Source organism: Chelon labrosus (genome assembly GCF_963514085.1).
Source record: "Chelon labrosus genome assembly, chromosome: 21".
Lineage (NCBI taxonomy): Eukaryota > Metazoa > Chordata > Actinopteri > Mugiliformes > Mugilidae > Chelon > Chelon labrosus.
Genome location: NC_140354.1, coordinates 14,761,264 through 14,783,037, shown reverse-complemented (window position 1 = coordinate 14,783,037; position 21,774 = coordinate 14,761,264). Strand labels below are relative to the sequence as shown.

General features: G+C 44.2%; 1 protein-coding gene across 1 annotated transcript; it reads left to right on the top strand.

Moving 5' to 3' along the window:
• The first annotated feature begins 4,759 nt into the window (after positions 1 to 4,759).
• On the top strand, positions 4,760 to 9,117 carry LOC311506576 (transcription factor Sox-8). Its single transcript, XM_084570582.1, has 3 exons — positions 4,760 to 5,416; positions 5,772 to 6,007; positions 6,137 to 9,117. Exons 1-3 carry the CDS (start codon positions 5,001 to 5,003, stop codon positions 6,889 to 6,891), a joined length of 1,407 nt encoding a protein of 468 aa, XP_084426708.1. The 5' UTR covers positions 4,760 to 5,000; the 3' UTR covers positions 6,892 to 9,117.
• The last annotated feature ends 12,657 nt before the right edge of the window (positions 9,118 to 21,774 follow it).

Here is a 21,774-nt window from a genome sequence, read left to right as displayed (position 1 = left end):
TTGCTTTTTTTTTTTTTTAATTCTTGTTTTGATTATCTGTAAATAAAAAAACAATGCGCCGCAGTTATCTTAGCACTGCGAGGCAAAGTCGCCACAGCCAGACGAGTCCCCTAAATAGTCCTGGCATTGTGGAGCAGCCTCCCATTTCCCGTAAAGTCAAGGGGTGGGCTGTCTGTTCCCTCACCGCCCCTGAGCCTTGTCCTGAATGTCTACATGTCCCGCACCATCTAATTCACGCGCAAATTAGGGAGATGATTTATGAGAATCAAGGATCAAAAAAAAAAAAAAGTAGACAATGTGGAAAACTGAGCGCACCGCAAGTTTTATGCGGAACAGCTGTTGTGAAGATGACAGGGAAGAAAGAAAGAGAGGAAGAAAGAAAGGAACAAGGGGGTGCAGATCAGAAAGTGTAAAAAAACAAAGCAGAACCCGCATACACTCTTCTTGGCACAACGCTGGGACAAGATAAACCATGGGAAGTGTCATCCTTTGTGAACATCTCAGCATTTAAGCTGTCATGTCAGAAGAAAATAACTTGGAGTGGACATCTCCACTGTGCGTGGAGGCTTGCTGATCTGCTCTCCACTAATCGACCCTGAGCTTCACTTCTGGGCAATTTCCAAACAGGATCTCTTGTCGACAGCTACAACCATTATGTACTTCACAAATGTACACACGAAGTGACTAGCGTGCGTGAAACCCTACACAAGCAATATACCTACTGACAGTTCCCAGATCAAAGATTTCCAGAAAGGCCTGCGGCAAGCTAGACAATGAGGAACTGACTTAACGTAATCCCTCCGGCAACCTGCTACTACAACAGCTTCCAAAAACTCCCTGCGCTTAATGTCTAATTCATGTGAACATACAGAGCTATCACGAGTAAAACCGCTGCCTCGCAAAACAGTTATGTGTCAGGGAGAAAACACAGCAAATAATCTGGAAACACTTGAGCCTTTTTTTTTTTCTTTTTTTTTTATGCTCCTGACATTAAAAACTGAATGTGGCCGAGGGCCAAACACACCCAGAGACGTTTTGGACTAATTGTTTCCTTCAGTCTCAAACACTCCCCTCTCAATCTCTTCAAAACTCCCTTCCGTGCAACCCCTACCCCCTCCACCTCTCTGCGTCTGCTAATAGGTTTAAATAAAACCTGCAATTGGTCCAGTAAACCCCTCATTATGGTGTTTTAATAGAATGAATTTGGGATAGCGCGAGGTCAGAGGTCAATGGGAGGTCCTAACACGCAGCAGCTGTCATGGGGGTTGGACCGTGATTAGAACCAGTGGAGTCAAACATCCCCAGGTCCTCGACCTCGCTAAGTAGACAACCTGGAAAATACATTTGGCCGCAGACCAAAATGGAAAACATCCACCATCCAAGTTCCAGAGGGGGTGGGATGAGTAGGAGCAGAAAAGTTGAGCGTGCACATCCATCACTGAGTGTTTGCTTTAATGTGCGAGCGAACCTGGGTGAAAATTTCAGGATGCAACAACACCCGGACCGTAAAAACCGGGATTTTCTAGTCGGACATATCCTGTCTGAGCCTTTATCCTCGTCTTCCACTTGCATTTTACTGCGACAATAAATTCTGCGCTAATTACCTTCTTTCTGTGTGCGTGAAACCAAGGATAGAAGTGGTCTGGTTGATGTGGCGCAGGGGTGAAATATGGTTTGTTAGCAGCCCGGGAGCTTGTTCCACATGTGGTTATACAGCGGTCGGGACCGTCTGGGTGAGAAGGAGGGCATGCCAGTCTCCGCAGTTCAGCAAGTTTACACTGACTCAGTGTGCAATCAGCGAGATTATTTAACAAAATGAAGGCCTGCTGTTTGGGTTTGGGTTAGGGTTAGGGAGCTGTGGTGGCCGCAGAGACAGCTGTGCCTCATGTGGGAAATAGTATAGAAATCCTATCGGGACTCTTGTGGCGCAAAAATTTATACGTCGCGCACAAAAAACGTGGCAAAGGCTGGCATGCGATACTGTTTTCGGCTGCAGGGCAAGACTCGACGAGCGTCTCGTAAGACTGTTTTAAAGTCTTTTCTATAAGGTACAGTGCTGCGCCAATTTAAGCGCTCAACATGCTCCGTCCAATAACTTGGCTTGAGTGAAGAGATATGCCTAACTGTATTAAAACACAGAAGCAGAGACCAAAGGGGGGCAAAAATTCCTGTGGGTGACTGCGTAATTTAATTTTGTATGAACATTAGAAGCCAGAGAGTATAATTTACATGTGGGGTAGAAGTGACTAATGCCCAGGAGAAATGTTCTGCTCTGCAAAAGGCCTTCCCAAAAATCTGAAAATCTTTACCTCCGTCTTTCTTTCTGAGATGCAGCAAAATTAAAACCTTCCTTCATTTTCCGGGACACTTAAGGTTCATGTGCGGTTGCCTCTCCTCTGTTCCTCCTTCCTTTTCTAATCATGAGCCCAGAGCCCACAAACTCTGGCCAGAGTTTCTCCCCACAATACAGGGAGGCATGAAGAGGGAAGGCTGGAGTCTTTTTGAGCCCGTCTCCTCCTTCCCGTCTCCTCCTGTCAACCCGAAAAAAACCGAGGCAGCTTGGGCGGGACCTGACGGCGGCTGTCACTCACGGCGGCCTGGTTGGTCTTCATTGTCGAACACTTGGAGAGGCGCAACCGAGCGAGCTGCAGGGGATTTATCCACCCGTTCCCGCGTCAAAAGTGCTCAGCCTCACTTATAAACAACTACTGCATGCTCGCTTTAATTGCTTCTGCGACATGTTGAGACCGAATAAACCACAGCGTTCAGATTAATACCAACTAATTTGTTTGTTTTTCTGTCTTTCTGCAGGCTACTTCCACCCAAATGAAAGAATTTCCATGAAATTTAATGTGAAGACAGAAGTCGTGCCAAGAACAGTTGATTCGGTTTTAAAGGTGATTGAGAGCAGGGATTTCCAGGATTACATGTGATACAAATAAAGATTTGATTGCAAGTACAGAGGCGATGGTTAAACGGTACAGAAAATTGAGAGAATCGAGTCTCGGGAGATAAAAGTCAAAACTTAACAAACTGTGCAGATGTGTTGGTGTTGAAGTGCTTCAGCATCACTGTACGTCCATCCTGTAGTCTTATATGGCGACAGTCGCGTGCATGCATGCATGCATGCATACAAACATGCGCACACTCCGTTAATACTTTTCCATGTGTGGAGCGAGAATGAACCGAGACTCATTCACGTCGCTGCTGCACACACACACACAAAAACACACCCACATGCATGCACACACACACGCTGAACTTGACCCTGTCAGTTTCTAGCAGCTGCTTAGAAAGGAAGAAGGGCTGACCGAATGAGCTGTTTATCGTTTGTGACGGAAACTTTTCCACTAAACAGGATCATTTTTATGGCATTTTATTTTTGAAAGACATCAGATACATAGCTGTACCACAAGTCACTGGCTTGATCATTTTTTCTTCCTTACACTATTGTAACTAACATAACAAACTGAAGTCTTCTTACCTTACTGTGCAGGCCGTCACCTTCCTCGCAGTGAACCCTGTGTGCACAGACCACGGTTTCGGCTATTTCCACTTCTCTGTTCAGCCACCTGCAGTGTGCAAAGCAAACTGCCGTCCAGCACAAACATACCTTGTCTTTTCAGGGAAGGCCCGTGATAAAAATCATCCCACAATACATGAACAAAGACACCTTTAACAAAGGCCGTGATTCAATCTTATCTCCCGTGCTCACTGTATCTTCAGTGTCATAAAACTAAAGGCATGCTTGGCACAGGGGGGTGAGGAGTGACCTATGGATCGCGGCGGGAACAAATTAACTCCCCCCGTCTGGAGCTGGAACATTTATTAATCCTGTAGCCGGGCTCGCACAGGCCTTTGAAGTTTTGTTACTTAACTTAAGGTAACTTATCAACCATTAGCCAGGTGTCGGCGGTGCGGTGAGGCTGCAGTTCTGCAGCCGTGCACATTTGTTTAGATTCAAATTCAGCTCTTCACCTGGGTTGACACGCAGGCGGCGACGGATTCAAATTAAATGCGGACATGAAGAGTTGAACATGCACAACGCACTTCACCTGCCGAGAACATTGCTGCATGATTGCTATGATCAGTGATGAATATGCATTTTAAGGAAAGGAAAAAACTCCAGCTCTAGTTTATGGCAGGGAGTGTCTTCCTCTCTCTGTGTCAGCATGACAGGCCGAATGTGAATTGTATAACTGGTAGGATTTAAAACCTGCCTTGAATTCTACCATTCTGTTATTCCACCTTAATATAAATCTTGGTGCACGCCACAACTTTTTCTGATCATCAGTTCTTGTTAAGATCGAGTTCCCTTGAACTCTCAGATGTATGCTTTTGTAATCTTTGACGGAAACATATATTCTGCCAACTTATTGGTTTTTACCTCTATGAATAAGTATAAATAAAAGTATGCATACATCAAGTCATATTCCAAAATGTTAGTTTTAAATGCAGACGGTGGAGATGGTTTCTGCGTTTTAAAACAGATGAGAGCAAAGAAACTCTGGATTCACTACATTTTCTGACAGCATTATAAAATTGTCACACAGAACTGTGTCACCATGAAAAAAAAAAAAAAAGAAAATCATTATAATAATGAAGGCCACGAAAGAAAAAAAGAAAAAAACAGAACCAATGAGGAGAAAGTGGTGATTTGCTGCAGCCAATCCCAGGCGGAAGGTGTGGTGACGATTTTAAAACACCGACTCAAGTTGCTGCAACATGCAGCTCCTCAGTTCACATTGTGCAGCACAACTTTCACGACCGCACCCCCCTCATGACAGCCTAGGAAAACGAGACAAACAAACAGGAAAGCTGAGGGGAAAAACAACGGACTCGCACTGACTGAAACTGTTTGAAGGAATTTACTGTGGCGCACCGTGCGTAAAAGGCGCACCGGTCGCTTTGTTGAGCGCTAGAACTCGGTGCTAAAGAGTTTTTTTTTTTTTTTTTTTCTCGAGTTTTTGGATTTTCGTCTCCGAAGGACTGAACAAATAATGTTAAAAATGACAGAGGAGCACGACAAGTGTGTCAGCGACCAGCCGTGCAGCCCGTCGGGCTCAAACAGCTCCATGTCCCAGGACGAGTCTGACTCCGATGCTCCGTCCTCGCCGACGGGCTCCGACGGCCACGGATCCCTGCTCGCAGGTTTGGGCAAGAAACTGGACTGTGAGGATGACGACCGGTTCCCAGCCTGCATACGGGACGCGGTCTCTCAGGTGCTCAAGGGATACGACTGGTCCTTGGTGCCCATGCCCGTGAGAGGGAACGGGTCCCTGAAGAGCAAACCTCACGTTAAGAGACCCATGAACGCGTTCATGGTGTGGGCGCAGGCGGCCCGCAGAAAGCTGGCGGACCAGTATCCACACCTGCACAATGCCGAGCTGAGCAAGACACTGGGGAAACTTTGGCGGTAAGGAAATCTTTTATTTAACATCCAAAGAAATGCAACAACAGTGCAAAACAGTATTGAAGTATTTGAAAAAAGATTATAAGGAAAAAAAAAAAAACGCCAAATGGAGGCTGCAAATTTGAAATCTGAAGCGACTATCATTTCATAAATAAGATTTGAAGTTACAGCAGTAGTAAATCATTTAGAAAATACCGTGAAATCCATTTTATTTGCATTTTGTACCTGCCCCCTTTGAAATTAAATAAAAGCTGCAACTTTAAATATAACAATTGCACTGAATTTTTCTTAAATCTTTCTTTAGTTTGACTGAATTTCATTTATTTACTTCTTCTTTTTTCTTTTTTTGTCACCGTAGCTTGCTCTCAGAGAGTGAAAAGAGGCCGTTTGTAGATGAAGCAGAAAGACTCCGGGTTCAGCACAAGAAGGATCACCCAGACTACAAGTACCAACCACGGCGAAGGAAGAACATGAAACCGGGACAGAGCGACTCGGACTCAGGAGCAGAGCTGGCGCATCACATGTACAAAGCCGAACCGGGGATGGGGGGACTGGCGGGGATGACTGACGGGCACCACCACCCTGAACATGCAGGTACGTTGTCAAGTTTGGCTGGCTACCGTGTAGAGGAAATAAACCGTGTGAGGAAATAAATAGTTCATGCATTTATAATCCGGCGTGATCAGTCCTCACACTTTATTCCTGATGTTATTTTCCTTTCAGGGCAGCCCCACGGTCCACCTACACCCCCTACCACTCCTAAAACAGACCTGCACCACGGCATGAAGCCGGATCTGAAACACGAAGGCCGCCGCCTTGTCGACAGCAGCAGGCAAAACATCGACTTCAGCAACGTAGACATCTCTGAGCTCAGCACTGATGTCATCAGCAACATGGAGACCTTCGACGTGCACGAGTTCGACCAGTACCTCCCGCTCAACGGCCACGCCTCGGCCTCCTCCGCCCTGGCCTCCGACCACGGCCACGGGCAGGGTCCCGTCCCCGGAAGCTCTTACAGTTCCTCATACAGCCACGCAGGCGGCAGCGGGCCAACGTGGAGCCGAAAGAGCGCCATGTCATCCTCCTCTCCCTCCGCCAGCGAGGTGGGCCAGCACCGTCTCCACATTAAGACGGAGCAACTGAGCCCCAGCCACTACAGCGAGCACTCCCACGGGTCACCCTCACACTCCGATTACGGCTCCTACAGCAGCCAGGCCTGTGTCACCTCGGCCACGTCGGCCGCCTCGGCTGCACCCTCCTTCTCCAGCTCCCAGTGTGACTATACTGACCTCCAGAGCTCCAACTATTACAACCCTTACTCCGGCTACCCTTCTAGCCTCTACCAGTACCCTTACTTCCACTCATCCAGGCGGCCCTACGGAAGCCCGATCCTCAACAGCCTGTCCATGGCTCCAGCTCACAGCCCCACCGCCTCCAGCTGGGACCAGCCCGTCTACACCACACTGTCTCGACCTTAAGGGGACCAGAAAGTCTGCACCAGAGACTCAGATTGATGCACTACTAATGAAGGAAGTAAGGAGGCAGGCGGAGAGGTGCGTAGGTGCTCGTAGGCTGCCTGTGACCATTTGAACACGAAAAAACAAACGCAAGAAAAAGTGCCTGCTGATTTTATACAAAGCTATATTGTTGCGACGAAAACACACTTGTACAGACTTTTTACAGAGAAACTGTGTTGTCGGTGAGCCAAACTCCTCCATGAGGACATATCGCCTACGCCTACATCCTGTGCATCTCCCTTCTTTCCAGTTAAAGACTGCACGTGCGTGCACACTCGAGGTAAAGCAGAGGCCTGCCACTGAACTGCGCAGGCTCAAACCGGTTTGGCCCAACTCCGTTTCGAAGCCGGTGCATTGAAGAACGAACGCGGGGACCAATTATGTGAATTTGCGGTGAAATTTGCATTAGTGGCCAGAGATATATCGCAGCACACCACGTGCATCAAGTGGATCAGTCTTAAATAAATGGCTCCTATGAATCTAGTGTCATTTTGGCATAAAAGTCTTATATGTATTTATGTTTATGCATATTGTTTTTTTTCTGTTCTTAAGTAGATGAACACATGTAATGTGGGTTTGGTTGTTTAGAGTACTGTTTGGCTTTTAATGAAAATAAGATAAATTAAGTAAAGGACAGTAGTAGAGTGCATTTGGTATTATTATTCCGTTGAAGACCAATTTCCAGAAACATCTCCATTCCAAGTTACAAGCGAAAACAGACAGGACCAACAGACTCACACAGGACAGAACAGGTGTCTGAAATCTATGCTTGGCAAATCGCGATTAGTCATGATCTAGGGTTAAAGGAAATGGGGTAAAATAACACCGCACACTCTGAGTGACATGTCAGCTGGACCTCCTGTATATGTCGACGGACGACACATGAATATGTTTATGTACGTGTGTGTGTGTGCGTGTCGGGGAGATAACGTGGCGTACAGATGCATGTGTGAGCCACTTTCCTTGGGAAAGAGATACGTCTCCCGTGACACAACACGGCACCAAATGAGACACAAAACTACTTTTTACTGCAAAAATGATCTCTGGACTTGCTCAATAAAGAGGATTTAGGGTTAAAAAAAAAAGTGAACGTGAGTGCGTGTTTGCCCATATTTGCATCATCAACCATCAAGTGCCAATTCACTGCTGCAGTCTTTGCATAAAACGTTTTTTCGTGCCTTTCTAACGCTTATTGTCAGTATTTCGATATGAAATGGAATTATTAACAAACTTTCAGGAAGCACAACAATCGGGTAATCCGCTCCAGAGGCTCCGACAGTACAACTTCGCTCCTGATCACGTCCTTAATTTGACATCATTCCTTCCGGCCTCGACTTGTAACGTTCTGTGGCGCGCAGTTTGAGAAACGAGTACAGAGCGAGCAGCGTACACTTTTGTTGTTTTGGGTTTTTTTTTCTTCCTTCCGTCCACAGAACCGTGTTTTGTATATCATTATGGTGTATCATTTTTTTGGGGGGGAAAGGCTGTGAAAAATGATTGTTGTTCTATTAACTAGAGTTTCACACACGTGCACAGCTAACTCATTCGCTGGCCATTTTTAAAAAAACAAACAAATAAATAAATAAAAGATACTTTTTTTCTCCATAACTTGTATTTGTCGTTCTTATTTATTTGCTCTCGCTGCTTAATTATATCTGGAAACGATTTGTGAAGGAAATCTAATAAATAGAATTCATTTAATCCAAGTAATCAAGCGTTGTTGGGTTTGCCTTTGTGCAGGCTGGATAGCAGCTGTTCATATTAGCCTCTAAGTGTCTTAACATCTGCACTGTGAGAGAAATATATAATTAACAACTATTTACGTGAGTAATTAAGCCTTCACAGGAATGTAATTGGAGGGTTGCAGAAGTTTATACGCATGAGATTTTATTCTATAAAACACCGTACCGTATGTCGAAACGTAACATTTTTATCATTTGTGCCTTTTTTCTGAACTTTCAGACCTTACGGGGTCTTAAGTTGACATTTCATTTGTGCTCGCCTCTATCGAAATAGTCCGATTTTTTTTTTCTTCCATCAAACCACCAACGAGAAAGGAATGAGGCGAGATCCTATCTCCTCTGGTCCAGTGGGTAGAATGCTCAAGTTGTCCCTGGCATGCATGCCAAGCAGCCGTCCCTAACCAGCCCAGGGAGAAGCCAAGTGCCAGGGCCGCGCTGCTGAATTTTAATGATTCATTATGCTGTGGAGGGGCCCCATTGTGTCCCTTTATCCGGAGAGCTAGAAAGGAATTAATTGGACAGAAAATGGAAGGGCAAGGGGAACTGACAAGCCATTAAGAGGGTCCTGAATGGATGATTAGATGCACACGGGGGAGGATTTCCCCCCCTCGCTGTCTCATATCACAGCGCTCCACAAACAAAAAACAACAAGAACAACAACCACAATGACCACCGGACCAAACTGCAGAAATAATATCAGTGCACATAATCTGTAGATAATAAAAGAAGATAATACCACAGCAGATGGGGCGTGGGTGGCTAAAGAACGACTTGTTGTTTTTCTTCCCTCAAACTCTTTTTTTTTTTCTTTTTTTTTTTTTCACAAGTGTTTGCCAAATACTTTCAGGAGGAACTCTTGAGAAAGAACAGGAGTGAATAAAAGTGAAGCAAAAAGGCTCTTCAGGGTGCTTGGGTCCTGTTTCCCTGGAACTTGTCCACAGTTTCTGATTGAGCCTCTTGAAAGCCCTACTGTAAATAGCTTAAAAAATGGACTGCGATGAGGGAGGGGGGGCTTTGCTGTGAGTTATTAGCTCTGAATGAATGAATGAATGAATGAATTAATGATTTTTTTTTTTTACACTGCAGTTGCGATCAGCTGCAACGCTACGTACTCCTCGCTCGCGTATATACGCAGAAAACGCGGAACGCAAATGAAAATATAATTTATTTGCGTTTATTTTGCCTGCGCTGCATTCCAGCTGTCAGATTTATTGTTGATGGAGGGAAGGGCGTTACTGGCCAAAGCGGGAGTCGTGGTCCAGGGCCCCGGAGGACATGAGGGGAAAGCAAGATGAACCCCAGGAAAACTGGTGCTTCTACCACCTGACCACATCCCATTGTTGGGAGCACGATAACTCGCCTGGTAATAGTCTCATCCTGCCTAATGAGCCTGGCTGACTCGGGCCATGTTTCGGGGGGAAAAAAGAGGGAGCTGGGAACTGTGAAAACCCTAAGAATGCGAGGCTGATTTGCAAGGGAAATGAAGTGGACATAAAGCATGGTTATTGCCTGCTGCTGAGTCTGCCCATCCTCATTCCACTTGATGAACTGACTTTCTTTCAAGTTTACTGAATCCTCGTCCCGCGTTGAGCTAATGTCACGTCACTGTCTGAGTTTTATCCTGCAAAAAAACAAAACAAAAGAAAGAAGGAAACACATGCCCTTCACCGAATAACCCGTAGCTGTATCCACCTAAAACTTTTTTTTATTTTTTGCCGTAAAATTGAATAACACCGTACACATTTGGAGCCCTTGTATTGGGCTTATTTCACTGTGTAATTTGCAACAGTTTGAGTGCTTGCATCTGTTTAGATCAAAGTCAAAATGGCTCGCAGCAGATCCTTAAACAAAAACTGTCCCTCTGTTACCAAAGCAAACACATTAAGCGAAATTTTAGCTGCTCGGCCCAAGTAAATAACTTCCTGAGGCTTATTTTGTCTTGTATCCCTCTTCTCTTCACTATATAAAGGAGTCTATTTTATTACTGGTGTGTCCTGTGTCCGCCGGGCCAAGGAAAACAGGGTGGCAGACAGAACCAACACTGACCTGCCCAATTTTAAAGCGCCACTAAATAGAGGCAGGCTCCACTAAGGTCATCTGCGACCGGAGAGCGGTGCACATGCGTCAACCGGTTCCCGTGGGCTCCCGTGAAGCAAAAGTGAGACGTTTGAGAAGCAAAAAAAGAACTTGTCTGAAAAGATTGCAGATTGTTGGCGCTTAAAAGGAGCGAAACACTTCTTTGCACATTTTAAAGGATCAATAAACTAATCTCCATGAAAACTTTGATATACTGAAATTTTAAATCCTTTGCTTCCATCGGGCATAAAACAATCTACTGTAAAGCGAATATGTCCCAGTGGAGTGTCTGATTATGGTTGTTTACTGAAAAGATAATCAGACCTAGGTCTAAAAGTATTTGCAAATAATTCTCTATGTCTGTTTCAACTTGCTCGGTGTGCCAGATGGGAGGGATTACCGCGCCAGGGAAAGTCAGACAGTGTCAGGTTACTTTTACTACTTCTAATGAATTAAACTTTCTGGTATTGAGAATGAATAGCACATTTCTGGAAATAAACAAATAAATAAAGACACCTTCTCGTTAGAGTATGTCAAAGGTTAGATATTACTTGAATCGACGACAAATATACGATTACAAGTGTGATTTACAAACTCTGTAAATGTTAATTGTGCGATCTGACAAGAAAGAAAGAAAGAAATAAAGAGAATACAGCAACAATTTGACATCTGGTCGTGTTCTGTTCCCTGAACAGTTGTCCACAGTCTTTCACTTTCTTTTTTCATTTGTTCTCTCCTTTTCACTTTTCTTGGCACATCTCAATTGTGAATGGGGTGGCAGCATAGCTGCTCATCTTATTTCCACAGCTTTAAGACTTGTTGATTAGTAACTGAGGCTGTGTTTTCATTGTCGCAGCTTTCTGCTTTTGTTGAACCGTGGCGCCGTTCCATCATCATGTTCTCTCTCTCTCTCCCCCTCTCTCTCTCTCCATCTTTACTTTAAGTCATCCCATCCCAAACCTTTTCCCTTCACACTTCCTGCCTTCCTTTCTCGTGAGGCCGAGTTTTCCGTCTCCCGTCGAGACCTTTGTTGATTGACGGAGCAAGGAGTTATATATATGTTACAAGTAGAATAGAAGTGACTGTAAAAAGTGTGTAAGTATAAGTCAGATTATCTATTGTGTGGTAAACTATGATAGTCGCTGCATAAATAACCCCGTGCGTAATTTTAATATAGGCATTATTTACTGTACATACTCACATAATTTAAAGTGACACAAGCAGGGGCTTGACGGCTACCGAGACCCGCAATAATTAATTCAAAATTGTTATGTGAGTGAAGGAATCTCTGCTCAGTCTGATGTAATTAGGGATGATGAATTAGCATATTATTGCCCCCCCTACACACACATTGTTACCCCCGTCCCACAGCCCCCGACACCCACACAAGCACACACAAGTTGCACTCTTCTGTTACCATTGAGACGGAGAGAGAGAGAGAGAGAGAGGGAGAGAGAGGGAGAGGGAGAGAGACTGAGGCACCAGCATGTACAATCCTGTAAGACCCTGGAATGTCGAGTGTGGGAGGAACATTTGCCACAAAATTTTCATGCAACTGATGCACAGAGGTAGGAGAGGAGACAAGGCGAGAGAGAAAGAGCGGAGGGGGAGAAAGCAGTGAGCGGAGAAAGAAATTAAAGGATTAGGGGAGGAAGCAAACAGAAGGCTGGAAAGTCTCAGGTAGAAAGAAAAGAGGGAGAGGAAAAAAAAAATATATATATTTCTTTTGTTGTTTGCAGAGCGGCTTGGCAGGGAGTGCAGCAGGGACAGCAGGACCAGAGTTTTAAATGTTGCTCGGTGTTGGCAGAGCCGTGTGTGAGTGCACTCTGTGGGAGCACCAAATCTTGTTGCCCAGCACAACATGGCGACTCAGACACAACAGCAGAGCCCATCAGAATCCATTCTTTTTTTTTAATTTTTCCTGCAAGTGCATATATATATATATCCCGCAAGCCTCCAGTTCTCACAAGGCTATACACTGTAGTGCCATGAGGAACGCATTTTTAAACCGTGTCTGGGATGCCACGCTTTTTCTGGTTTTCGGGGCCGTGCTAAAACGGAAAGTACACCGCAACATATTAGGTGACCGTTGCGATATTTGTTTAATATGCATATGATCAGCAACACATGTCCATCCGCTCACACTTGATAGCGTTTGTGGTATGACAAAGAGCAGGGTAAAGAGGGAGACGGGGAGAAAAAAAAAAAAAAAGGGAAGAGTTTGTTCCCCCATGTGGTTTTGGCCCGTTCTCAGGGACCTGGAGCCGTGCCAGCCTATCCTTGGTTCAGCCTTTGATATGGATGGGATTCATTATGTAACTGAATCTATTGTCAAAGAATAAAACAATATGGGGCCGGTAGGAGTGGTGTGTAGTGTGAGGACCTAAAAAACACAAGTGACTGAAAGGGCATTCACGCCGCCCTCTCCCACCTTAACCGTGGCGGCCCTGGTTCCGCGAGCACAGCTCCCTGCTTTGGGTTTGACTTAACAGCGGTGATCTAGCAGGTTTCTCACTTTGCAGATATGTTGAAATATGTTGGTGCTTTCAGGATCAAATCTTTCCAGGATTCATTCAGCCTTTTTTTTTTTTCTTCCCTTTCCATTTTGTTTTTGCATTCACATGCCTGCAAAGAGTGAAACTACAAAGCCTGATCTGAATTATGGTGATCACTATCAACTCCGAAGAACTAAAGAAGAAAAAAAAAATGGGTTGCATCAAACAAATTCTCTCTAGTGTACAGTACATGAACCTACTTTCCTCCCCGTTGGGGCTTTTCCTCTTACGCAACACAAAACTACAAATGTATCAGGCTTAACATCAAATGCAAGAGTTGAATTTATCTAAACATGGCCGCAACAAGGTAAAACAACCTTGACGCTAGTTTTTAGGTTCTCTTGGCGAGAGCCTCTTTTGCTTGGAAGGCGGGACCGAGTATGGATGGTGAGAAAAAGCCGTAGCTTTTTAGTGGTCAGCCGAGTTCATTATGGATGAGTTATGGTGAGAGCAACAAACCCCAGAATGGTTGCAGAGGTCACCCACTGCACAATGCTCTGGCGCCTCCAACCCAACATCGAGTCCCTGACCGTCGCTTGCTCTCTCACACACACACACACACAAGGAGACATAAAGTTACAGAGAGAGGGCCCCCGAACTGTGGCTTGAACTGCGGCTTTAACAGCGTCTGATAATGTCGTCCCCGTGTGATTTGACTGCAGCAGCGAAAACGCTGCCCGATGCAAAAATGGGCGCAGCGAGTTATATTTGGACGGGCAGAGGCTGGTGGTCATTTGAATGAATGGAAATGAGATCGCCGTGTTTGGTGTTTGAGGGAAAGATATTGTGGGGTGAAAGATAGAGCGTGCACATGCTTTACGTCATGCTAGCTTGTAACACTCCTAACTTGGTGCTTTGCGATGCAGGTAGTGCCAGGAGGAAGTAATGACTCAGAGTATGTTAGCCGTCTGAGAAGGCCAACCTTGACCACAAACAGCCTGTTATGCAAGACAGGGGAACGACTACTGTCTGTGGTTTGCACCTTTCTCTACTCCGGTAAAGGGTCTGTGAGCCCCAGGCAGAGACTGGGAAAGTACGTGTGCTGTCCATCCAGTACAAACTAGCAAAATCTGTCATATGGTAGATGGAAGAGGGCCCTTACTGGCAACAAGATGTTGTTAGTGGGGGCCTTTGGGTTCTATGGGTTGAGGGGAGGGACCTCTGTGGATCATCCCACAGATATTTGATCAGTTTGCGACCTAGGGAATTTGGAGGCCAGGTCAACACCTTGTGCCGTTCTTCATGTTTTTTGAGTTGTTCCTAAACCGTTTCTGAGTGTGTGCATCCTGCTGGGGATGGCTGCTGCCATCAAGGAGTGTCATTGCTATGGGGTGGGGGTGCCTGTTCTGGTCTAGGTGGGTGCTACATGTCTAAGTAACATCCACACCAATGAATGCCAGGTCCAAAAGTTTCCCAGCAGAACATTGAATTGTCACAAGATGAGAGTCATTGTTATTTACTTCTCCTGTCGGTGGCTGATCGGTTTATATGCATGATATTTATGGTTTTGGTTCAAAATCACCATAAACCGGAACTCAAACGTCTTCCTGTTTGAATATTCACACTAGTCAATAAGCATACTGGTTACACAGAAGTTCAATAAAACCATTTCAGTCTGATGCGTTATGCTAAAGTCCCTCATGACCACACATGTCTCCTTCAGAAGTGTCTCCTCAGTTCTTCCGCCAGGAGTCAAAAAAAGGGATCAGCTTTTTTTTTTTTTTCCCCCATAGCATTCCATTGTCATCTTACACTTTAAATCACATGTCGCAGCTCAGCGAGACGCATTGCTCTCCACGAAGACGGAAAAATGAAACTAGCAATTTGTCTTAATGACAGAGCCATGGTGTGAAGCTATGAAGTAATGACTGTGTCATATTTTAAAAGGTCTGTCACGAATATATGAGAGAAAAGGACAGGAAGAATGACGTGGGGAAATCCTGCTTTTGCCAGTAAGACAAACTATTAACTGCAGCGGCTAATAAGCTTGAACCCTGACCCCTTATAGGTAAAGGCCTGGTGTAAGACTGCTCCTGGAGCTGCCTAACAGGTTTTATGGTTTTTATGTAGGAGGGGCGATTTAAATGGGAATATGCAAAAGTTTTCCAGTGACAGGAGAGGATGCTGTAGGTTGTTAAAGTAACAGAGTCATACTCTTATTTAAGACATGCAGTCGGAAATTATGCGACAACAGGACTCCAGTTACATCCGCACAAAGCTTCATTTACTTCACCAGATAGAAACTCTCCTTCAAGTGTGCTCCTCTGGCAACTACTGTTTACCTTTCAGCTAATTTGATTCGGATCTCTTTATGTTTAGTTAGAAAAAATATCCCCCCTTCTTCTATGACAACTCGCGGACGCCGAAGGTTTCCGAGGCTGCAAAGGAAACACACTCGCACAAACTGAAACACACACGCACAGCTAGCCAGGTAGCTAGCGTTTCACTATCTGGCAGCGCTGAAGTGGGGTAGGACGGCGCGCGCGGGGATTATATGATCGAATGTGAAAAGCGATCCGTAGTTTGGGAGGATGACTTTTTTAATAAAACAGACCTTTCACTGGTTTGCGCTGTGATATCCCTGAGAAATGGTGCTCCCATTGCTGCAGGGGAGGTTACTGGAGGTTAAAAAATCCACACACTAATGGATGAAACCTCTGGAATAGGCAGAAGAATTTAACTAAATTAACTAGAGTTCTAAAATATATCTGTATTGTTCGGTAAGCAAAAGAAATAAGACGGGTTATAAGGTCTTTTTTAGCGTTATATAACGTTATTAGTTGTGCTTTTTGTGTGATGGTAAGACAGATGTCTATACTAAGAAATCTAATAGGGAGAGGTTAATAGGCTAGGCTGCTTTATGACTACAGCCCACTGTGAATCATGGCTGGTGCGCTTTTAAAACCCTCGAATGACTGCATCTGCTGACCTCAAACTCTCCGGCTACACTGCCCACATATAGTTTTAGTCATTGTTTTCTTTCTTTTTTTGGTTAAATACCGTCATATCTGTGAGATTTCAATCGCAGTCCTTTTTTTTTTTTTTTTTTTAAATGAATCAATAAACAGTGTTTTATGGTTTTGTTCAAATTCAAGATACAGGTTTGTTCTCATGTCTGCCTCCTTGATTCTTCAATAAACTACTACAGCTGGCTAGCTCGCTTTATTTATACTGATATTTGCGGCTGCTAGTGAGTCTGTATTTCTTTAATTTTCCCGACAGCTCTCTTTTTCTAAGCTTTTCTTCCCTTCTTTTCCAACAATATAGCGAACATGCATTAAGCAAGTCTGTGATTTGTGTGTGTGTGTCCACGCACATGTAAACGTAGCTGCTCTCCCAGGATGGGATTAATCCCAAGGTGGCAGGAGTGGAGGCAGAGCCAGCACATGTGCAGATCTTTCAACTGCGGTTTGCGATGTTTAGACTCGCTTCGTCAGCACTTCTTGAACCCAGTCCAGAAAAGCTTTCACTCGTCCACAGTTCTAGAGCCCATCTGCACCCTGAAGCCAATCTCTCTGCCCCAGAGGACTGCGCCGTCACCATATGTATATATAAAAAAAACAACAAAATTAATACATGATCACTGAAATGTGCTGCTGAGTCCCTCCGAGGTGAAAGAGGACAGCCTTTTGTGATTTTGTGGAGATTTCTTTTTTTCTTTTTGCCCTGCAGGGACTTTCCAAATATCACTCATGATCTTTCATCACAAGGCGCATTGGCGGGACCACGACTAAGGTATCACTTGCTTTTCATCCCAACTTCTTCTACCCCCTGGCCGCCCCAACTCCCCTCTCTCTTGTCCCCTGTTCTCTTCTGAAAGTTCTCCAGGGCACCTGATTTGGCAAGCAAAACAAGATGCATCCTGCCAGGAAAGCTGAGGGGATTTCCCCTAAAATTGCGGACTGTAGTCCATCTCTGTCAAAATACAAGCCGCAGTCACATAATATCATCAAACTGCACCCGAGAGGATAGGAAGATGCATGCACATCACATGCTTGTTTAACCAAATATTTTAAGCTAATACATTTAGCTTAGTATTACAAATCTCATTTCAGTAGAGTTGCTTTAGCGCTATGTTTTTGACACGTCGTAAACTATGTGATGATTAGGAGACATGTTTTCTTTTCAAGACAGACACCTTTATCATTTGGGTGCACTGATACCGTACATGTGCATACTGTATATAACGGACCAAAAGGACGCAGAGCTCTCCGCTCTCTTTCCTTGTGTTTCCTGCACCTTTGCACCTTCAGTTAATAACACCAGTGGCCAAACACAGGACAACTGCTCAGCACAGTAATAACTTTTGCTTTCTTGGCCCTTGCAGCTGTCCGGTCACCCAGGTCCTCAGTTCATAACAACAGCTGAGGCTCAGGCTCTTTGCTTGCTGCAACCTCCATGTCACGAGTGCAAACCTCAAGTGTAATCCCCTCATAGCTGCCTCCCTTTGACTGCCCCTCCACACAAAGGAATCTAAATTTTATAAAGATCTCAAAATTAGGTAGCCTCTGGAACCATTAAGCAAAAAGCAGAACCACTTGTTACAGCTAAACACACAACGCCCATTGTATCTCTTACACCTAATGACCCACTTCACACACATTTTATTTCTCCGGGCAGCGGTAGAGTAGAATCAAACCAAAGAAATTATCAATAAGCAGCTCAACGCAGTTGAATTAGTGTGTCATCTTCACTTTCTTCTGGAAAATATAAGACCGACAGGTGGTTGGAAAATGGTGAAGTAAAAATGACACGGTTGTTATTTCTGGGTAAGCCGCTTGCAGGCATTGCAAACAATCCAGCCGCCACACTGCCAGCCTTTTTTCTAGAGGGTTTTCCAAACATTGGCAGCATTTAAACTAGCCAGCCTTGAGCTGAGGCCCAAGGGAGTGCGGTCAGGCCACACTGATAAACAAAGGGCTGTCACAAGAACTGTCCGTATGCAGAAATGTAAATAGGATGGGATGTACTCAGTGGACTGGTGAATACAGGTTCACACGTAACTATGATGCAACACAACGTATTGACAAGGCAATTCCCTGAGTGCAATGTGGGCATGGCCACTGGCATGGGGTTGATTATGACCTGTTGGGATTTTTTCTTTTCATGCCGGAGAGAAAGCCTAGGCTCTGTGGAACAAGACAACCATCACCATAGAGGATGCATTCTGAGGATATGTTAAACCATCAAGATGGCTTACAGTCACAGGGCCCACCTGGAGTAAGGTGGACACTCTTGGGCTGGCACAAAGGGAAAAGACTACTCAGCTTGGTTGAAGGCCTTAAAGAGCTTAACTCTGCCTCTGTGGTCAGGGCATTGGCTGTAGTCAAAGACAGAAGGGAACCAGTTTGTATCTCCAATTTGAATCACTTGAATGATGACACAGGTCTCCAGGGTGCTTGTCATGTCAGTCTTAAAGGTGATGCTGGTGGTGGGGTAGAAGTGAGGATAGTATGGGCCAGATGAGAACCCTGACTTTAGTGTCCAGAAGCTAGCAGACTGGTCTGATCTCAGAGAGGAACAGCAGGGTAAGCTGGCTGCTCTGGAACAATATTTGGGTCAACAATGAGAAGGGCATGTATGTAGGGGAAGCTGTGAACCCAACATTGATGCTTGCATGCACCATAAAGCATACGGGCCTTACTGAGGATGTAGCTACACAGGAGCTGAAAGAAAATTGGGAGGCCTTCCAGGTAGCTGACCCAGATATCCACCCTGGAAGGCGATATGAGGACAGGAGCAGGAAGTGGACTAGACAGGAGAACCCTTTCCACTACTTCAAACCAATTGTTAAAGCAGCCTTTCTCTCTAGGCCTCCATACATGTGTATATGTGTCCAGTTCCTAGGTGCTATGATCTGGTCTACAAGAGAATGACAGAGGTGGCTAGGAGCACTAATATGACATAAACAGGCAAAGACAGGGACTGATGCATTGTTGGTGGGACCCAGAACTTCAGGTGATAGGCGGACTGGTTACAGGTTTAAGCCAGAAGAACGTAAGAAACACTGAACCCTACTCTCAAGCTTTGTATTGTTCAACCTAATAAGTCTCCAAGAGCAGATCCCCCGGCTTAACTTCACTATGATTCATTCATAGAGCTGACTTTATCTTGGCAGTCCAAAGGACCAAGGAATTGGACCCGGAGACTGCGGCTTGTCAACACAGTGAAGGACAAAAGAATACAGTATAAGGACATTATTACTTCTTTCTTTATTTATCTGGTATTTATTGGACTTATGCATCTTTTTTTTCCTTTTTACAAGGTCTTGTTTTGTTGCTAGTTTGGTAGCCTCATACTATGCTTCATAGTATTGTTTAATCTGGATTGGTAAGAACTTAAATCTGCTCCTTGGGTAATTTCTAATGCTCTGGATCACTGTGAATGAATCTAACTGTATTGCTGTAAGGTAAGAACATGTGTGTGCGCTTTATAGAGGCTGAGTTACAAGTAGTGACGCTACTGTACTTTTACCGTCAATCCCTTAACGACTGGATTTCCCAGCAGACTTAGTTTCTTAGTAACCACTTTCCACATCACCAAGAGCTTTAAATCACCCAACTTTTCTTTTAGTCCTATAGCAGCTATCTTACCATGCTGTGGTGACTGTATGTGACATGTGAATTAGCTTAGAAAGCGTTTGTTCACCTCAGTTGTTCAGATTCTGGTTGGTTTAAGAAACATTCTTCTAAAAGGGTAATGTTCATCTTAAATCAGCACAGCTTATCCACACACTTTCTCAGCAAACCGCAGATTATCAAGTAACATTAGCCTGTAATCTTGTAATAACTTAATGGTAACTCAGAAGGCTCACTTAAAAGCCATCATGACGTCCGCTAACTGTTGCTGAGAGTTCTGTAACAAGTCAGTCAGACGGTCTGACCTTAGCCCCGGCAAGCCCGTCTCTGCAAACATTGCAAGATATACTGAACATTACAAGAAGTGAAAGCTAATTCTGTTTTTCAACTGCAACAGCTCAGCCCAGTAGTGGAGCTACGCCTCTGCCAGTTTGGCTGGTAGGTGACTATGAGCTCTATCGCACATATATAATAACTAACTTATTGACTCAAATAAAACATACCCCATCTGGACAGTAATGTCCTGCGCTGAACATAAGTTCAGTCAGCTGTTATGCAGTTGTTGGTGCTCACAAAGTGGCTTGATCCAAATACATTCTTTGCGGCATAAGGTTTACATATGAAATAGAACTTGTTTCTTAGCTCCTTTTTGACATTCAGGGACGTCTTCTTTGTGCGTATTTCTGGAAAGCGTGAGTGCAACACTTTCAGTGGCTGTCTCCTCGAGTAGACAGGCTCCATTCAGTTGCCGGTATGGGCTCAAATTTTGAGCATTGTATTCGACTGGTTCTCTTGTTTGACTTTGAATTGTCTCTGCCAATTAATTCCTTCCCCCATTGCTCTAAGCAGCGTGAGCCTGCCATGCCTGCGACCGACCGACCACACCAAGGGCAACAATATTTTCCTCCTGAATAAGAAAATGTAGCAGACAATACTGTACAGTGAAATGTCACAATGGAAACGTCCAATATTAAATCGGAGCAATCACGATTTACTGGCACGTTAACGTAACCTTAGTCAGCCGCATACAACAAAAACTCATCATGCAAATCATGTCCAACCAAGGGAGGAACATTTCTACAACATTTCTAAAATGTTCGGGTGTCTTGTAGTCAAACTTCAGCGCCATATTTTGCTAAGCACCACTCCACAAGGCTTCAAATTTATGTTTAATCTCCTCTCAGTCTTAATTGTTGGATCTAAAACCAATCTTAATTCACATTAAATTAAGAAACATTTGATAAAGTTTGACAGTAATCAGTAACCTAGTTTAAATGTATTTTAGCATTTTGTTTAGCTTTATTGTGCAGTTTAAAACATTTCTTATGAAATAACACAATGTATTTGTGTTAGTATGGTATTTTTCTACTAGTTATGACAACTATTTACTCATTTTTTTTCACATTTATGAATCGAAGTGGGAGAATAATACATTTGTAAAACATTTATTCAGCCTCAGTTAGTTATAGAAGTCAGAGATGTAAGTGATAACCGCTGCCTGGTGACAGTTAAGTACTATTATTTCCTACAGCTGCAAAGAGGAAATCATTTGTCTGCATTTAGCCTATGCCCCTGGTTAATGTTGTAAAAGTTATACAGTGCTCAGCTGAGAATGAACTGAAATAAAAAAAAGACACATTTATTAATTTATTGTCAAAGATGACATGAAATCTAGAATTAATGTAGTCACTACTAACAAAGCAGATAAAGGCTGTGCATTTTTAAATATAATTTCTATGAGTAGCACACTCAAATTGATAACTAGGCCTAACATCTTCATATTAAAGCTCCCAAAAGACGAATAGCTTCTAAATTTGTATTTACCAGTCAGTTTTTTCGTATAACGTAGGTTTGTGCTACACTTTATAGTGGTACCTTCAGTCCACATTGGCG

What these genes read in the sequence shown, in the direction of transcription:
- LOC311506576 (XM_084570582.1), top strand. Translation starts at nt 5,001, where the DNA reads ATGTTAAAAATGACAGAGGAGCACGACAAGTGTGTCAGCGACCAGCCG. An exon ending in ACACTGGGGAAACTTTGGCG is followed by an intron (nt 5,417 to 5,771) that starts GTAAGGAAATCT and finishes TTGTCACCGTAG; the next exon opens with CTTGCTCTCAGAGAGTGAAA. An exon ending in CCACCACCCTGAACATGCAG is followed by an intron (nt 6,008 to 6,136) that starts GTACGTTGTCAA and finishes TTTTCCTTTCAG; the next exon opens with GGCAGCCCCACGGTCCACCT.